The following is a 19954-nucleotide window of genomic DNA, read 5'->3' as shown; positions in this document are numbered from 1 at the left end:
ATGTGTCTCCTGGCCTTCCAGCAGGTCATTAACCAGGCGCTGAAAGGACGCAGGTGCATTTTTCATTCCAAAAGGCATGACCAGAAACTCAAACAGGCCGAATGGTGTGATAAATGCAGACCGCTCACGGGCCTCAGGTGACAGTGGGATCTGCCAGTATCCTCTACTCAGATCCATGACAGTGATGTAACGTGCCTGGGCCAGCTGATCTAACAGTTCATCTATCCTGGGCATGGGATAGGCATCGAACACAGTGGCATCATTTAACCTTCTATAGTCTACACAGAAGCGGGTGCCCCCACACTTCTTTGGGACCAGTACAACTGGGGCAGCCCAAGCACTGTGAGACCGTTGAATCACCCCCAGCTGCAGCATTTCATCAATTTCCCTCTTCATGGCTTCCAGCACCTCAGGAGAAGCCCGGTATGCTGGCTGCCTGAGGGGGGTCTGACTACCTGTGTTTACATGATGAGTTACCAAGTGTGTTTTTCCAGGCTTCCCTGTGAAATGGGACTTGTAGGGCTGCAGTGTGTCAGTGAGCTGTGCTCGCTGTGCCTCTGTCAGTTTATCACTGAAGTGGGCATCAGACAGGGATCGCCCCTCCTTAGCAGCAGCTGCTAAATCCATCAGGGGGTCAATTCCTTGCTCATTCTCAGGCAAACTACACACAGCAAACACACAAGCCCCCCTTTCATGATAAGGTTTGAGCATGTTGACATGATACATCTTCTGCCTCTTACGTCCCTCCCCCTTTTCCACAATGTAATTAACATCTTTAATACGCTGTACTACAGTGTAGGGACCCTCCCAGGCAGCCTGCAGCTTGTTCTGTCTCATGGGAACCAGAGCCAATACCCTTTGCCCCACCTCAAAGATACGTTCTCTAGCCTGTCTGTCGTACCATTGTTTTTGCTTGGTCTGTGCAGCCTTCAGGTTGCTCTGTGCCAACTGAGTCCCTGGAGTAGGAGTGTCCCTGGACTGGCTTCCTCCAGCAGCTAGAACCCGATCGGCTTCCATGAGTGCCTTTATCATCAGTTCTTTACTCAGGCCAGACCAAGGAATGTCCCTCCGTACACATATAGTCGCCAGATCATCACGTCTCATCATCCGGTAATCAGACATCCTGAGTCTCACACTTGTCAAATAAAATGATAGGAAAGAAAACAAGAGAAGGGAGGGAACAGAAATTGCATCCACTGTGTGACTTTTAAAACTATAGTAAAGCTCTGAGTTCTGATTCTGGTGATGTGGGTATTTCTCACAAAATTCTACCCACACTCACTTAAGTTCTTAAAGAGAAAAATTAATTCTCCATCCCACCGCTTGCCGCCAAATGTCACGGACCCACCGGTCGCCTGCTCCGATACGTCAATCTGAGCAGCGCTGGCCGTGACTGGGGTTCACTCAGGACACTCGGGTCCTTTCCTTGAGGTACACTGCCACCAGCCAAAACCTGATTTTAGCGCCTGAAACTGCGCAAGGGGCGGCTTGGCTCGCCCCTGACCACACAATACAAGATAACAATGGTAACGTTTTCCAGCCTTTCTCTTATGAGGCTAATGAGTCTTAAGAACACAGAACCAGGACTGAGAATATGTATTATTTATTCCTAGAAATACTACAGAGCTTTAGACAAAATAGTTACAAGATTTTACAGTGATTTTAAAAGTACACACAACGATTTTTAAATGCAATTTCAAAAATAAAAAGGGAAAAAAGACAGAACCTATCTTACACTTAAATACAGATCCTGACGTGGGGGGGTCCTCCACAAGAAATCTCTCGTCGCCTACAGCCTGTTTTGCTAGACCCCCAGGTAGTGACTCTGACTATAGGGAGAAAGGTCTTAGTTATACCTTGCAGGCTCCCTCATCCCTCCCACCCTTGGGATTCCACTCTTTCCATGCTGAAGGAGTGTGGAAGGTCCCTGGCAATGTACAGTCTGCTGTTTTCAAAGTGATTGATCCTCTTTCCTTGCATAGCAGACCCACTGATAAGAGATGTGAAGGAAGGGGACAAACTCTAACCTCTTCTTCTGGACCATGGTTTATGAGGGCTCAGATCTTATCTTACATCCTAACTCCGGAGGAGTCCACAGATGTCACACTGAGGAAATACAGGCCTCAAACTAAAACCAGGGTCACCTACAGTTTACATACAAGACATGTCCTGATTCCAATACTCACAGGAGACATAACTATTACACCAATATCAGACATACATTGATTGAACAGATAATCATAACAGGAGGCATACGTTAATTTGATCGATCACCTTCACCCGCAGCTTTACCCTAACTCACCCCTCCCACACTGTAACTCTAACCCCCCCCCCCCCCACAGCCTAACACTATAACTCTGATGACAGATATCATTAGGCAGAATATATTGAGCCCTTTTATTAAACAATCATTTGTTACATTGCTGCTTTGTGATCTCACTATTACCTACTATTATCTTCTGCATACAATTCTCTTTACATTCATGTACATGGTCATATCGTATATTATACACATCAGACATGTAATACACTGAGATATTAGTTATACGTCATCTCGGCCTTTACACAGTGCTGATACTGGTCCGGATGTGAGGCTTGGATCCCTCAGATGCTGGTTGGGGGCAGATGGACACATAGCAAGGGCTACAATTTATCTTCAGAACAGTACTAGGAGGAACCAGAGGTCATTCAGCCTCCTCTGCCCCAGGTACATCCCCCCCACCACCACCACCATCACCGTTCATCTCACACATGGTCACAGGAGATAAGAGTTGTCCCTGGTTCTTGAGATTGGACTTTCCAGCTTTGTTTTTCCTTCTTTTTAGGTATCTCCATGCGAGAAGCATCACCAGTAATATGAAGAGAAATGGGAACATGGCAAGAAAGGAGAAGAGAGGTCGGGATGAGCAGATCTGTGAGCGGTCACCTGAGGTAGATAAACAATGGAGACTTCATCTATTTATTATAACGCATATCAGCAACTATTCACATGGGAGAAGACAGAAGAGACATCTATATTTAAGCTGAAGGAGAGGAGGCCGCAGCCTACAGAGAGGCCAGGGAGGAGGCTGCAGCTTCTGGCTGGAGGCATGACACAGTACAGTAATTTCCCGCTGGGGCCATGACACAGTACTGTACCTTTTGGCTGGGGCATTACACAGTACTGTACATTTTGGCTGGGGCATTACACAGTACTGTACCTTCTGGTAAGAGGCATTATGCAGTGCTGTACCTTCTGGCTGGAGACATTAATTAGTACTGAACCTTCTGTCTGGTGGCATGACACAGTACTGTACTCTCTGGCAGGGGGCATGACTCAATACTGTACCTTCTGGTTGGAGGAATTACACAGTGTTGTATCTTCTAGTTGGGTGGCATTACATAGTACTGTACCTTCTGGCTGGAGACATTACACAGTACTGCACCGTCTGCGTGCAGGCATTAAAAAGTACTGTACCTTCAGGCTGGAGGCATTACACAGTGCTGTACCTTCTAGCTGGGAGATTACACAGTACTGTACCTTCTGACTGGATGCATTACATAGTACTGTACCTTATGGCAAAAGGCATTACACAGTACTGTACCTTCTGACTGGGGGCATTTCAAAGTACTGTATCTTCTGGCTGGAGACATTATACAGTACTGTACATTCTGGCTTGAGGCATGACTCCATACTGTACCTTCTGGCTGGAGACATTACACAGTATTGTACCTTCTGGCTGGAGACATTACACAGTACTGTACCTTCTGGCTGGAGGCAATACACAGTACTGTACTTTCTGACTGGGGGCATTTCAAAGTACTTTACCTTCTGGCTGGAGACATTATACAGTACTGTACCTTCTGGTTGGAGGCATTACACAGTACTGTACTTTCTGGTTGGTTGACATTAAACAGAACTGTTCCTTCTGGCTGGGGGCATTACACAGTACTTTAACTTCTGGCTGGAGGAATGACTCAATACTGTACCTTCTGGATGGAGGCATGACATAATACTGTACCTTCTGGTTGGGTGAAATTACACAGTACTGTACCTTCTGGCTGAAGACATTACACAGTACTGTACCTTCTGGCTGGAGGCAATACACAGTGCTGTACCTTCTGGCTAGGGGCATTACACAGTACTGTATCTTCTGGCTGGAGACATTACACAGTATTTTACCTTCTGGCTGGGGCATTACACAGTACTGTACCTTCTGGCTGGAGGCATTACACAGTACTGTACCTTCTGGCTGGAGGCATTACACAGTACTTTACCTTCTGGCTGAAAGCATTATACTGTGCTGTACATTCTGATGGGGTGCATTACACAGTAATGTACCTTTTAGCTGGGCGCATTACACAGTGCTGTACCTTCTTGCTGGAGACATTACACAGTAATATACCTTCTGACTGAAGATATTACACAGTACTTTACCTTCAGGCTGTAGGCATTTACAGTACTGTACCTTCTGGCTGGGGGCATTACACAGTGCTGTACCTTCTGACTGGAGACATTACAAAGTACTGCACCTTCTGGCTGGGGGTATTACACAGTGCTGTACATTCTGGCTGGGGGCATTACGCAGTGCTGTACCTTCTGGTTGAAAGCATTAAACAGTGTTGTATCTTCTGGGTGGGGGCATTACATAGTAATGTACCTTGTGGCTGGAGAAATTACACAATACTGTACCTTCTGGCTGGAGGCATTACACAGTGCTGTACCTTCTGGTTGGAGGCACTAAACAATGTTGTATCTTTTGGATGGGGGCGTTACATAGTACTGTACCTTGTGGCTGGAGAAATTACACAATACTGTACCTTCTGGCTGGGGGCATTACACAGTGCTGTATCTTCTGACAGGGCATTACACAGTACTGTACCTTCTAGCTGGGGGCGTTACACCGTAATGTACCTTCTGGATGGACACATTACACAGTACTGTAACATCTGTCTGGATACATTATACATTGCTGTACATTCTGGCTGGAGACATTACACAGTACTTTACCTTCTGGCTGTAAGCATTATACAGTGCTGTACTTTCTGGCTGGGGGCTTTACACAGTACAGAAAAACACATGGTGCAGATGCACACTCCATATTATCAATCAATCAATCAATCAATCAATCACAGTACTGTACCTTCTGGATGGAGACATTACACAGTACTGCACCATCTGGCTGGGGGCATTACACAGTACTGTACATTCTGGCTGGGGCATTACACAGTACTGTAACTTCTGGCTGGAGGCATTACACAGTACTGTACCTTCTGGCTGGAGGCATTACACAGTACTGTACCTTCTGGCTGGAGGCATTACACAGTACTGTACCTTCTGGCTGGAGGCATTACACAGTACTGTACCTTCTGGCTGGAGGCATTACACAATGTTGTAGCTTCTGGCTGGAGGCATTATACAGAAATGTAGCTTCTGATGGGGCATTACACAGCACTGTACCCTCTAGCTTTGGGCATTACACAGTGCTGTACCTTCTAGCTGGGAGATTGAACAGTACTGTACCTTCTGGCTAAAGGCAATACGCAGTGCTGTACCTACTGGCTGGGACATTACATAGTGCTGTACCTTCTGGCTTGTGGCATTACACAGTGCTGTAACTTCGGGCTGGGGGCATTAAACAGTACTGTACCTTCTGGCTGAAGACATTACGCAGTTCTGTACCTTCTGGCTGAGGCATTACATAGTACTGTACCTTCTGACTGGGGACATTAGACAGCACTTTACCTTCTAGCTGGGGGGCATTTCACAGTGCTGTACCTTCTCACTGGACACATTACACAGTACTGTACCATCTGGTTGGAGGCATTATACAGTGCTGTACATTCTGGCTGGAGACATTACACAGTACTGTACCTTCTGGCTGTAAGCATTATACAGTGCTGTACATTCTGACTAGAGGCATTACACAGTCATGCACCTTCTGGTTCTAGGCATTACAGAGTGATGTATCTTCTGGCTGAAGACATTATACACAGTACTGTACCTTCTGACTGGAGGCATTATACAGTCATGCACCTTCTGGCTGGAGGCATTACACAGTACTTAACCTTCTGGCTGGAGACATTACACAGTACTGTACCTTCTGGCTGGAGGCATTACACAGTGCTGTAACTTCAGGCTGGGGTCATTAAACAGTACTGTACCTTCTGGCTGAAGACATTACACAGTACTGTACCTTCTGGCTGGAGACAATACACAGTGCTGTGCCTTCTGGATGGGGCATTACATAATACTGTACCTTCTGGTTGGAGAAATTACACAATACTGTACCTTCTAGCTGGAGGCATTACACTGTGCTGTAACTTCTGGTTGGAGGCATTATACAGTTCTGTACCTTCTGGCTGATTCATTACACAGTACTGTACCTTCTGAGTGGGGCATTTACACAGCACTTTACCTTATAGCTGGGGCATTTCACAGTGCTGTTACTTCTGTCTGGAAGCATTATACAGCACTGTACATTCTGGCAGGCGCGCATTACACAGTACTGTACCTCCTGGCTGGAGACATTACACAGTGCTATACCTTCTGGCTGGGGCATTGCATAGTATTGTACCATCTTACTGGGGGCATTACACAGCACTTTACCTTCTAGCTGGGGGCAATGAAAGTGCTGTATCTTCTGGCTGGAGTCATTACACAGTACCGTACTTTCTAGCTGGGGGATTACACAGTACTGTACCTTCTGGCTGGAAGGCATTACACAGTACTGTACCTTCTAGCTGGGGGATTACACAGTACTGTACCTTCTGGCTGGAGACATTACACAGTACTGTACCTTCTGGCTGGAGACATTATACAGTACTGTACCTTCTGGCTGGAGGCATTACACAGTACTGTACCTACTGGCTGGGGACATTACACAGTACTGTACCTTCTGGATGAAGACATTACACAGTACAGTACCTTCTGGCTGTAGGCATTACACAGTACTGTACCTTCAGGCTGGGGGCATTACAAAGTACTGTACCATCTGGCTCGGGGCATTACACAGTACTGCACATTCTGGCTGGAGGCATGACACATTGTTGTGCCTTCTGGCTGGGGGCATTACACAATACTGTACCTTCTGGCTGGAGACATTACACAGTACTGTACTAGCTGGGGGATTACACAGTACTGTACCTTCTGGCTGGAAGGCATTACACAGTACTGTACCTTCTAGCTGGGGGATTACACAGTACTGTACCTTCTGGCTGGAGACATTACACAGTACTGTACCTTCTGGCTGGATACATTATACAGTACTGTACCTTCTGGCTGGAGGCATTACACAGTACAGTACCTACTGGCTGGGGACATTACACAGTACTGTACCTTCTGGCTGGGGGCATTACACAGTAATGTACTTTCTGCCTGGAGACAATACACAGTACTGTACCTTCTGGCTGAAGACATTACACAGTACTGTACCTTCTGGCTGAAGACATTACACAGTACAGTACCTTCTGGCTGTAGGCATTACACAGTACTGTACCTTCAGGCTGGGGGCATTACAAAGTACTGTACCATCTGGCTCGGGGCATTACACAGTACTGCACATTCTGGCTGGAGGCATGACACATTGTTGTGCCTTCTGGCTGGGGGCATTACACAATACTGTACCTTCTGGCTGGAGACATTACACAGTACTGTACCTTCTGGCTGGAGGCATTGCACAGTACTGTACCTTCTGTCTAGAGACATTACACAGTACTGTACCTTCTGGTTGGGGGCATTACACAGTACTTTACTGTCTGCCTGGAGACAATACACAATAATGTACCTTCTAGCAGGGGGATTACACAGTACTGTACCTTCTGGCTAAAGACATTACACCGTACTGTACCTTCTGGCTGGATGCATTACACAGTACTGTACCTTCTGGCTGGGGGCATTACACGGTACTGTACCATCTGGCTGTTGACATTACAAAGTACTGCCCTTTATGGCTGGAGGCATGACACAGTGCTGTGCTTTCTGGCTGGCAGCATTACACAGTACTGTACCTTCTGGCTGGAGGCATTACACAGTACTGTACCTTCTAGCTGGAGACATTACACAGTACTGTACATCCTGGCTGGGGGAATTACATATTACTGTACTTTACGGCTGAAGAAATGACACAGTGCTGGACCTTCTGATTTAAGGTATTATACAGTACTGTGAAAAAAACAGATGAATGCTGTACACTGCGCTGATAAATTAATGTGACAGTTGAATTTAGAGACAGGTGCCAATATAAATCAATAAAAACTATTTATTGATACATAATAGAAAATATATGAATAAAAACTGAATGGACATGAATAACAACACTGGATGGCATTGAGTGCTCGAATGGATAGAGCTTTAGGGAGGGAACAACAATTAGAGATCAGTCCATACGGTACCGTATTTCTTTGGGGAGTGGAAGGTGATATCCGTTCCTATGGTGCCTTTAGGATGTCCTTGTTGTAGTCCCGTTAGATGGGGGTCCTGTTCCTAATAGGATGGCGGTATGATAAGGGGGTAAAGTTCCCCGGCCAGATGGTAAGGTGTCCACTCCGGTGGACTCAGGACAAATCCTCCAAAACTGGGGTAAGGACAAGATGGATGCAGGATAGGCTGGTTCTGACTCAGATGAAATCTCCCAATGCTTGTAGCAATTAGTATGGGACTGTGGGTTCCCTCTCCTCCACCAACGCGTTTCGCCTGTAGAAAAGGCTTTTTCAAGGTGTATGGAAGCATTGTGGCTTCAGGGTTTAAATACCTGTGTTGTTATGATAATGAGCTACCTAATTGGCACCTGTCTTATGCATAATTAGCAAAAGGATACTTCAAAATATACAGTTAATAGAAGGATCGCATGAGCAGGGAGGATATATATTTACATATAATAATTAACACAGAAAACTGTATAAAAATACAAAAGAATATCAGACATAAAACAACATTTGCATAGAAACCAGATATCCGGTATCGGAGCCTTGGAACGCATTGGACTTCCTGTTTCGGTGTAAGGGTATGTTTTCTTATTCATCTCTGGACCGCACACTGTTTCCGGGTGTGTCCAGAGCCCATGCGCGCACTGGGGTCTTCCCTCTGACGTGTTCCCATATCTCTTATCGCGCCCGGAGGCGGTGGAACGCAAAACACTTCCGGGTTTGCGTTCCACTCGGGCTAAGGTCATCCACATCGGTTGCATATGGCTTGGAGTAATACAGGTTGAGTATCCCGTATCCGAGTATCCGTTATCCGAATTATTCCGAAAACCATACATTCCAGAGAGTGAAAAAATAATTATTTTTTTGCTAAAAACTCACTGGGGACATTTGTAACAGCATCACTGGGGACATGATATGTAACTGGCACTATATATGTGCAAGACAATGATTGCTTGGCATTCAAATTCAGTGCTGAGATAGTACACACATTTTGTTTTATGTTTTGAAACCTTGTTTTTTGAACAAATAAAATATATTTGTGTGTATTTTATGTGTTTATACAGCATACATGCAAGATACTTCAAAATACATAATTGAAATATTAAAATATTCTGAAATACGGAATAATCCGTTATCCAAAATTCTCCTGGTCCCGAGCATTTTGGATACGGGATACTCAACCTGTATATATATTTGGCCACCTTAAATGCAAACGGGGGGCGTATTATTTGTTTTATATAATTGTATACTTGTATATTTCGAGCATTAAAGGGATTACTGTAGCCCAACATGTCACGGGACCCTGGCGGCCATCTTTCTTGATGGCAATAGTTCCCTACTGTTATGACCCCTGCAGTCAGCTCTGGCGCTGACGTAAGGGGTTCTCTGCGCTCCGTCCCGGCTGTGACTGCTGTTACCTCTGCAGCCAGCTCTGGCGCTGACGCAGGGGGTTCTCCGCGGTGTGTCCCGGCTGTGACGACGCAACCAGGACGGCGCCGCGTCAGGGGGCGTCGCCGCGTCTGGAGACGTGGTCGCGTCAACGACACACGCCCCCCGTCTGACGTCACGAACGGCCAGGAGTCTCACGCCCGGCCACTTCCTCAGCGCCCGCCCCGGTTGCCTAGGCGACGGGGGACGCCGGGCGGCCGGGCGGAAGAGGAAGCGCTCAACGCAGCCTCATCTGCCCATGGAGGCTGTGCTATTTAAACCCTGATGCCGGGACACTCAGACGCCGGTTATAGTTCTGACCCAGCGTCCTGAGTGTTCCCGGTTCCTGGAGCTTTCGTTGGTATTCCTGGGTGTCCCTCTCCAGCGTTATCCACCCCTTCGGCTGGTTCCTTGCCTTGCCCGCAGCCGCTCAGCTCCAGCTAAGTTACAGTCCTGCTTATTGAGTCATCTTTGTGTATTGTTACAGTCCTGTTTATTGAGTCATCTTTGTGTATTGTTACAGTCCTGTTTATTGAGTCATCTCTTGTGTATTGTTACATTCAGCTTATTGAGTCATCTTTTGTGTATTGTTACACCCGTGGGTGGTCGCATCCTGACACTGTTGTTACACCAGGCTCCTAGGGCCATTTACGGGAGCGCCGTGGGTACTCTCGCCAGCAGGTGTCAGTTAGAGGTTCCCCTTGTTCATCACTGGCCTTGACGTGTGAGTTGTCACATACATAAGACCAGGTGGCATCGAGGTGGGAGCCTGACTAACGGGCTCCCACGAACGCGGCTATTAGTGGTGAAGCTTAGCATCCCCGCACTCACACGCCAACTCCATCTGGTAGCAACGGAGTCAGGTTGGCGAGGTTGCCCTCCATTCCCGATCAGTTCTCCTACCAGCCAGTGCCACGTAGTGCCTCGACAGGCAGCGTGGCACAGGAGATCCTAACATTATAACCGGCCCGATAATATATATATTTATACTCAGTCGCGGGTCATAGTCTGTCATGGATCCTTCCCAGCAGGCCACGGGACATGCTCTGGTGGGCCAGATCCACACTCTCACACAGGAACTCCAAAAACTCACCCTCCGGGTCAATACGCAGGAGGAACAGGTACACGGAGTCCTGTCGGCGTCTAGACGCCCAGAGCCCAGACTCGATCTCCCTGATCGTTTCTCTGGAGATCGTTCCCTTTTTTACAACTTCAGAGAGTCCTGTAAACTGTATTTCAAACTGCGTCCTCTGTCCTCCGGTTCAGAGGTTCAGCGAGTGGGGATAATTATTTCTCTCCTACAGGGGGATCCCCAGACCTGGGCATTCGGGCTCCCTGCAGGAGATGAGGCCCTCTCCTCCGTCAGTTCTTTTTTTTTCAGCCATGGGGTTGTTATATGATGATCCCGATAGGTCTGCCTCAGCTGAGGCCAATCTCCGAGCCCTACGTCAGGGGCAAGGTACGGCAGAGGGATATTGCACACAGTTTAGGAGGTGGGCCATCGATTCTGGGTGGAATGACCCAGCCCTACGCAGCCAATTTAGAATTGGCTTGTCCGATGGTCTTAAAGACGCCCTGGTACACTACCCATCTCCCACATCCTTAGATGAGATGATGCAATTAGCCATCAAGGTAGATCGACGGTTTCGGGAGCGTCAGAGAGAAAGAGAGTCTGGGGTCTTTCCCTCATCCCCTCCGGGTGATTCTTCCGACCACTCAGGGGAGGAACCCATGCAGTTAGGGGCCACTCGCCTCTCCGCCTCCGAAAAGAGTCGGAGAAGACTTAAGGGATTGTGTCTTTATTGTGGTGGTTCCGGTCACCGTGCTGTGCTCTGTCCGCTTAAGGCGGGAAAAGACAGGGCCTAGGTAACCTTGGGGGGGTTCACTTAGGCCTTAACTGTTTTTCCCCCATGGAATCCATTTATATCAAGACCACTATCTCCTTTGGGAAACCGTTTCGGGAGGTGTCTGCCTTTTTGGATTGTGGCGCAGCTGGCAATTTTATGGACGCCACATTGGTTGAATCCTTAGGGTTCAAACCCATCCCCCTTGAGGGGTCCCTGTCGGTGTGTGGTTTAGATGGCTTACCACTATCCAATGGCAGCATATCCTCCCGTACTCCTTCCCTCCGGTTGTCTATAGGAGCCTTACATTCCGAGGAAATCTCTTTTTTAGTTTTTCATTGTCCTATTGCACCTCTTGTCTTGGGGCTGCCTTGGCTAAGGAAACACAATCCTAATGTCAATTGGGCTACGGGCGAGATCACCCGATGGGGATCAGCATGTTCTGACAGCTGTCTCTCTCTTCCTCTTCGGGCGGTATCTCCTGTTTTGTCTTCTTTACCTTCATCGTATCACAGTTTTCTTGACGTGTTTTCAAAGAAAGAAGCAGAAACACTGCCTCCCCATCGGCCGTTTGATTGTACCATTGATCTTGTCCCCAATGCCAGATTACCCAAAGGGCGTTTGTATGCTCTCTCCGCTCCTGAGTCCCACGCTATGGAAGATTATATTAAAGAAAGCCTAAAAAAAGGCTTCATCCGTCCGTCCAAGTCCCCTGTGGGGGCAGGGTTCTTCTTTGTTGAAAAGAAGGATGGGACTTTGCGCCCCTGTATTGATTATCGGGCCTTGAATCAGATCACCATTAAGAATTCTTATCCTTTACCCCTCATTTCTGTGTTATTCGACCAGATCCGTGAAGCCGTTGTTTTTTCTAAAATCGATTTGAGAGGAGCATACAACCTCATAAAAATCAGACAGGGGGACGAGTGGAAGACGGCATTCAACACGCATACTGGCCACTACGAATATCTGGTGATGCCCTTCGGATTGGCCAATGCTCCTGCCGTCTTCCAGGATTTCATTAATGAGGTACTCCGGCCGTTTTTAGGAGTTTTTGCCGTGGTCTATCTAGACGATATCTTGATTTTTTCCAAAACTTTGACCGAACATAGGCAGCATGTTTGCATGGTCCTCCAAAAGTTACGCGAGAACCAACTTTACGCCAAGTTAGAGAAATGTGAGTTTGAAGTTTCCTAAGTTTCTTTCCTGGGCTATATCATTACTCCCAAAGGTTTTTCCATGGAGCCTAAGAAGGTTCAAGCCATCCTGTCATGGGCACGCCCCACTAACCTCAAGGCCGTTCAGAGGTTCCTGGGTTTCTCTAACTACTATCGTAAATTTATTCGTTCATTTTCAGATATCGTGGCTCCCATTGTGGAACTCACTCGCAAGGGAGCAGACCCACAAGACTGGTCCCCACAGGCCGTTGAATCCTTTGAACGGCTGAAGAAGGCGTTTTGTTCTGCCCCCATTCTTCACCATCCTGACCCCCGGAAGCCGTTCTTAGTGGAAGTTGACGCCTCCGATGTTGGGGCAGGAGCCGTGCTCTCCCAGACTCATAGTCTGGATAATAAACTGCATCCCTGTGCCTATTTTTCACGGAAATTTTCCGCCGCTGAAAAGAATTATGATGTTGGTAATAGAGAGCTTCTTGCGATAAAATGGGCCTTTGAGGAATGGCGCCAATGGCTAGAGGGAGCAGAACACGTGATCACCGTTATTACCGATCACAAGAATTTAGCATATATCCAGTCGGCCAAACGACTCAACCCACGTCAAGCTAGATGGGCTCTCTTCTTTACCCGTTTTCGATTTAACATCACCTTCAGACCCGGTCCTAAGAACGTCAAGGCCGATGCGCTTTCCCGGAGTTTCCAGTCTTCTCAGGACCCGGAATTGGGAGAAGAGACCATTATCCCGTCAGCTTTTATCTTGGCTGGATTAACCCAAGACTTGGCCACTCGTGTTCTTGCTTCCCAGTCCTCTGCTCCCCGGTCGACTCCTCAGAACCTACTCTTTGTCCCCAAGGCTCTGCGTGATTTTGTCCTCAAGGATTTCCATTCCACTAAGTTGGCTGGCCATCCGGGCATCACCAAGACCTTTGAAAGTCTCTCCACTGCAGTCTGGTGGCCCTCCATGAAACAGGACGTCACCCGTTTTGTCTCAGCCTGTCCGGTATGCGCTCGACAGAAATCTCCCAGAGTAACACCCATGGGCCAGCTTCTACCCTTATCCATTCCAGACAGACCCTGGTCCCACATTTCTATGGATTTTATCGTCGACCTTCCTTTGTCTTCCCATTTTTCCACCATTTGGGTTACTGTTGATCGCTTTAGTAAAATGGCTCATTTTATACCTCTGCGCAAACTTCCCTCGGCTCGAGAATTGGCTCAACTTTTCATTACCCATATTTTCAGACTTCATGGTCTCCCCAGAGATATTGTCTCGGACAGGGGACCCCAGTTTGTCGCCAGCTTTTGGAGGGCATTTTGTTCCAACTTAGGTATCCAGCTCAGCTTGTCCTCCGGATACCACCCTCAGTCGAATGGACAAACCGAGAGGGTTAATCAGGCCTTGGAACAATATTTACGTTGCTTCATTGCTAAATGTCAGACCGGTTGGGCAGACTTGGTGCCGTTAGCGGAATTTTCTTATAATAATTCCTATCACGTGTCAACCAAGACTTCACCATTTTTCTGTAACACCGGTTTTCATCCCAAATGCAATTCCTTTGATGTTCCTGTTAAATCCTCTCACTCAACTCCCTCGGCAGTTTCTGTTCTTAGGGATTCTTGGAAAAAGGTGCGTCTTGCCTTGAATCTTTCCTCGGCCCGTTCCAAAATGTTTTATGACAGGCACAGGAAACCCTGCCCATTCAGGGTGGGCCAGAAAGTCTTTCTCTCAACCCGATTTATCAAATTACGTCAGAAAAGTCATAAATTGGGCCCCAGATTCATCGGACCTTTTCTCATTACCAGACAGGTTAACCCAGTGGCCTTTCAGTTACAATTACCCCGATCATTGAGGATCAATAACGTCTTCCATTGTTCCCTTTTTAAGCCGGTTTCCACTCTCCTTCACCAGAAACAGTCCAGGAGACCTGTGATTATCAGGGGCCACAAGGAATTTTTGGTTGAACAGATCCTTGATTCCAAGGTTGTCCGGGGTCAACTTAAATTTCTTGTTCATTGGCAGGGATTTGGGGATGAAGAGAGATCCTGGGTCCCGGACAGACTTCTTCATGCTCCCAGACTTAGGGCCGAGTTCTTTAGGAAATTTCCGTTTAAACCTGGGGGTAAGGGTTCGGTGACCCCTCCTCAAGGGGGGGTACTGTTATGACCCCTGCAGTCAGCTCTGGCGCTGACGTAAGGGGTTCTCTGCGCTCCGTCCCGGCTGTGACTGCTGTTACCTCTGCAGCCAGCTCTGGCGCTGACGCAGGGGGTTCTCCGCGGTGTGTCCCGGCTGTGACGACGCAACCAGGACGGCGCCGCGTCAGGGGGCGTCGCCGCGTCTGGAGACGTGGTCGCGTCAACGACACACGCCCCCCGTCTGACGTCACAAACGGCCAGGAGTCTCACGCCCGGCCACTTCCTCAGCGCCCGCCCCGGTTGCCTAGGCGACGGGGGACGCCGGGCGGCCGGGCGGAAGAGGAAGCGCTCAACGCAGCCTCATCTGCCCATGGAGGCTGTGCTATTTAAACCCTGATGCCGGGACACTCAGACGCCGGTTATAGTTCTGACCCAGCGTCCTGAGTGTTCCCGGTTCCTGGAGCTTTCGTTGGTATTCCTGGGTGTCCCTCTCCAGCGTTATCCACCCCTTCGGCTGGTTCCTTGCCTTGCCCGCAGCCGCTCAGCTCCAGCTAAGTTACAGTCCTGCTTATTGAGTCATCTTTGTGTATTGTTACAGTCCTGCTTATTGCGTCATCTTTGTGTATTGTTACAGTCCTGTTTATTGAGTCATCTTTGTGTATTGTTACAGTCCTGTTTATTGAGTCATCTCTTGTGTATTGTTACATTCAGCTTATTGAGTCATCTTTTGTGTATTGTTACACCCGTGGGTGGTCGCATCCTGACACTGTTGTTACACCAGGCTCCTAGGGCCATTTACGGGAGCGCCGTGGGTACTCTCGCCAGCAGGTGTCAGTTAGAGGTTCCCCTTGTTCATCACTGGCCTTGACGTGTGAGTTGTCACATACATAAGACCAGGTGGCATCGAGGTGGGAGCCTGACTAACGGGCTCCCACGAACGCGGCTATTAGTGGTGAAGCTTAGCATCCCCGCACTCACACGCCAACTCCATCTGGTAGCAACGGAGTCAGGTTGGCGAGGTTGCCCTCCATTCCCGATCAGTTCTCCTACCAGCCAGTGCCACGTAGTGCCTCGCCAGGCAGCGTGGCACAGGAGATCCTAACACCTACATACATAATACACGGAAAAGTATACAAGTGCTATATGTTTAATAAAGGAATATATTTTTTTGGTTGGTTCCGGGCATTTTTAGGTACAGAGGGAGTATTGCTATACATGTTGGATACATTAGATGCACTTATAGTAGTTTTAAGTTAGATAGAGTATGGTCAATATAGTTTGTGGAAAGGGTACAATCCTTTCATTATACATGAAAATACAGCTATAATCATGCCACAAGTGCTTTGCTCCAGTTTTTTATATATATATATATTTTTCTGGTCCTCTTTTCGATATATATGATTCTATCTATTTGCTAATTCTCTGGTGCTGTTACTGTATAATGAAAGGGTTGTACCCTTTACACAAATTGTATTGACCACACGGTATCAAACGTATGTCTATCATAAGTACAGGTCGGGTATCCCGTATCCGGGCATCCCGTATCCGAATTATTCCAAAAACCGTGGTTTTTTGGAATAATTCAAATTTTTTTGTTGTTGTTTTTTTTCCCCCCTAACCCTCTTTTAATACTTACCAAGTCCTCCGGCGTCCACGGCAGGCCTTCAGCATCCTCTCCGGCGTCTCCAGCGGTCCCAGGAGTGCTTTGCGCGAGTGCGCGCGCGCGCGCCGGTGACGTCACCGGCGCGCCTGGGAACTTGCGCAAAGCACTCCTGGGACCGCTGGAGACGCCGGAGACGGTGCTGGTGGCCTGCTGTGGACGCCGGAGGACTCCATGGACGCCGTGGGACCATCGGGGACCCACCAGGGGCAGGTAAGTATGACAAAAAAAAAATGATTCTAAAAACCGGAATATTCCCTTATCTGGAATGCTCGTGGTCCCGAGCATTTCGGATAAGGGATACTCAACCTGTACATGTAATGTACCTAATATGCATACTATTTTTTTCTGTCTCTGCAATTGCCAAAATCAAAATATCTCCTTTGAAGTAAATACTATACCTTTCTTGGTATATATGTATCTATTTATTCATTTATTAGTCTTATTCTCTTTCTGGTGCTGTTACTGTATTTCTAGATATAAACTATATTGACCATACTCTATCTAACTTGAAACTACTATAAGTGCATCTAATGTATCCAACATGTATAGCAATACTCCCTCTGTACCCAAAAATGCCCGGAACCAACCAAAAAAATATATCCCTTTATTAAACATATAGCACTTGTATACTTTTCCGTGTATTATGCATGTAGGGAACTATTGCCATCAAGAAAAATGGCCGCCAGGGTCCCGTGACATCACGGGCTACAGTAATCCCTTTAATGCTCGAAATATACAAGTATACAATTATATAAAACAAATAATACGCCCCCCGTTTGCATTTAGGGTGGCCAAAGCCATATGCAACCGATGTGGATGATTTTAGCCCGAGTGGAACACAAACCCGGAAGTGTTTTGTGTTCCACCACCTCCGGGCGCGATAAGAGATATGGGAACACGTCAGAGGGAAGACCCCAGTGCGCGCATGGGCTCTGGACGCACCCGGAAACGGTGTGCGGTCCAGAGATGAATAAGAAAACATACCCTTATACCGAAACAGGAAGTCCAATGCGTTCCAAGGCTCCGATACCGGATATCTGGTTTCTATGCAAATGTTGTTTTATGTCTGATATTCTTTTGTATTTTTATACAGTTTTCTGTGTTAATTATTATATATAAATATATATCCTCTGCTCATGCGATCTTTCTATTTATTGTATATTTTGAAGTATCCTTTTGCTAATTATGCATAAGACAGGTGCCAATTAGGTAGCTCATTATCATAACAACACAGGTATTTAAACCCTGAAGCCACAATGCTTCCATACACCTTGAAAAAGCCTTTTCTACAGGCGAAACGCGTTGGTGGAGGAGAGGGAACCCACAGTCCCATACTAATTGCTACAAGCATTGGGAGATTTCATCTGAGTCCGAACCAGCCTATCCTGCATCCATCTTGTCCTTTACCCCAGTTTTGGAGGATTTGTCCTGAGTCCACCGGAGTGGACGCCTTACCATCTGGCCGGGGAACGTTACCCCCTTATCATACCGCCATCCTATTAGGAACAGGACCCCCATCTAACGGGACTACAACAAGGACATCCTAAAGGCACCATAGGAACGGATCTCACCTTCCACTCCCCAAAGAAATACGGTACCGTATGGACTGATCTCTAACTGTTATTCCCTCCCTAAAGCTCTATCCATTCGAGCACTCAATGCCATCCAGTGTTATTCATATATTTTCTGTTATGTATTAATAAATAGTTGTTATTGATTTATATTGGCAGCTGTCTCGTTCATTTATCAGCGCAGTGTACACCATTCATCTGTCTTGTTCACCTCTACGGGTTTGACCACCCCTTTTTAGTACACAGCAGCTTTGATAGGGCAACTCATCATTTGCGCCCCCCACCTTTTGATAACTTGTTATCTCCCACCACCCCCATTATACAGTACTGTACCTTCTGGCTGGAGGCCTTACAAAGTGCTGTACCTTCTGACTGGAGACATTACACAGTGCTGTACCTTATGGTTGGAGGCATTATACAGTACTGTACCTTCTGGCTGGACAATTATGGTGATGTTCCCAGATCTGCGCTCTCCTATTAGCCTCCAGGCCCCTCGTGGGCTCAGCACCCACTCCTGGACCCTGCAGTAATAGACTCCAGCATCCTCCTCCTGTGTTCTGAGGATCCTCAGGGTCCCTGTGCGCTCTGATGCCCTCTCATACCGCAGGCGGATGCCCATCCCCTCCTCGCCAGGATAGTGAAACACACCTGTGTGACTGGCATTGGACACCAGTTTCTCTGGGTGCCCAGGTCCGAGGATTCTCCACCAGGTGACAGAGAGGGCAGAGCTGGGTATGGACACAGACAGTACCTGGCAGGGCAAGGTGAGGCTGGACTTCTCTGGCACCAGGAGGGTTACATCAGTGTGGTTCACAATCAGATGGTCTCCTGGGAGGAAAGGGACACACTTATTATAATAATATATAACACACTACTGCCAACCTACTGTATATAATACTCCAAAGTACCTACAGGTGGAGCAGGGTGTGATAGAGGCATGCAGCACTGTCTATGGATAGACACCCGGTACCCTTTTTCCCACCCGATCCCACGCACTGTTCCCCACAGAACCCCATGCCCTCTGTCCTACAAAACCATGTGCCTATTATCCTGCAGAACCCTGTACCCTGTGTCCCGCAGAACCCTGCACCCTGTGTCCCACAGAACCCAGCACCCTGTGTCCCGCATATCCCCACACCCTGTGTCCCGCAGAACCCCACACCCTGTGTCCTGCAGAACCCCACACCCTGTGTCCCACAGAACCCTGCATCTCACAGAACCCTGCATCTCACAGAACCCTGCGTCTCACAGAACCCAGTGTACTGCAGAACCCTGAACCCTGTGTCCACCAGAACCCTGTACCCTGTGTCACCAGAACCCCGCACCCTGTGTCCTGCAGAACCCCGCACCCTGTGTCCCGCAGAACCCCACACCCTGTGTCCTGCAGAACCCCACACCCTGTGTCCCACAGAACCCTGCATCTCACAGAACCCTGCATCTCACAGAACCCAGTGTACTGCAGAACCCTGAACCCTGTGTCCACCAGAACCCTGCACCCTGTGTCCACCAGAACCCCGCACCCTGTGTCCTGCAGAACCCCGCACCCTGTGTCCCGCAGAACCCAGCACCCTGTGTCCCGCATATCCCCACACCCTGTGTCCTGCAGAACCCTGCACCCTGTGTCCCGCAGAACCCAGCACCCTGTGTCACACAGAACCCAGCACCCTGTGTCCCGCATATCCCCGCGCCCTGTGTCCCGCAGAACCCTGCATCTCACAGAACCCTGCGTCTCACAGA

At 48.0% G+C, this 19954-nt stretch overlaps 1 protein-coding gene across 1 annotated transcript in view; it reads right to left on the bottom strand.

The window, feature by feature from the left end:
* Window positions 1-2383: 2383 nt before the first annotated feature.
* Window positions 2384-19954, bottom strand: part of LOC146057564 (immunoglobulin superfamily member 3-like) — a 66984-nt gene continuing 49413 nt past the window's right edge. Inside the window, exons 9-10 of the mRNA XM_083168941.1 lie at window positions 18647-19045; window positions 2384-2926 (exon numbers count right to left, since the gene is read on the bottom strand). Of these exons, the coding sequence (XP_083025067.1) occupies window positions 2685-2926; window positions 18647-19045 (641 nt within the window). The 3' untranslated portion in view covers window positions 2384-2684. The remainder of the gene's footprint in view (window positions 2927-18646; window positions 19046-19954) is intronic.

Source organism: Crinia signifera, chromosome 2 (genome assembly GCF_055691185.1).
Source record: "Crinia signifera chromosome 2, ASM5569118v1, whole genome shotgun sequence".
In the NCBI taxonomy this organism is placed as follows: domain Eukaryota; kingdom Metazoa; phylum Chordata; class Amphibia; order Anura; family Myobatrachidae; genus Crinia; species Crinia signifera.
Note: the sequence above shows the minus strand (reverse complement) of the source record. Positions and strands in the feature narration are given on the sequence as shown.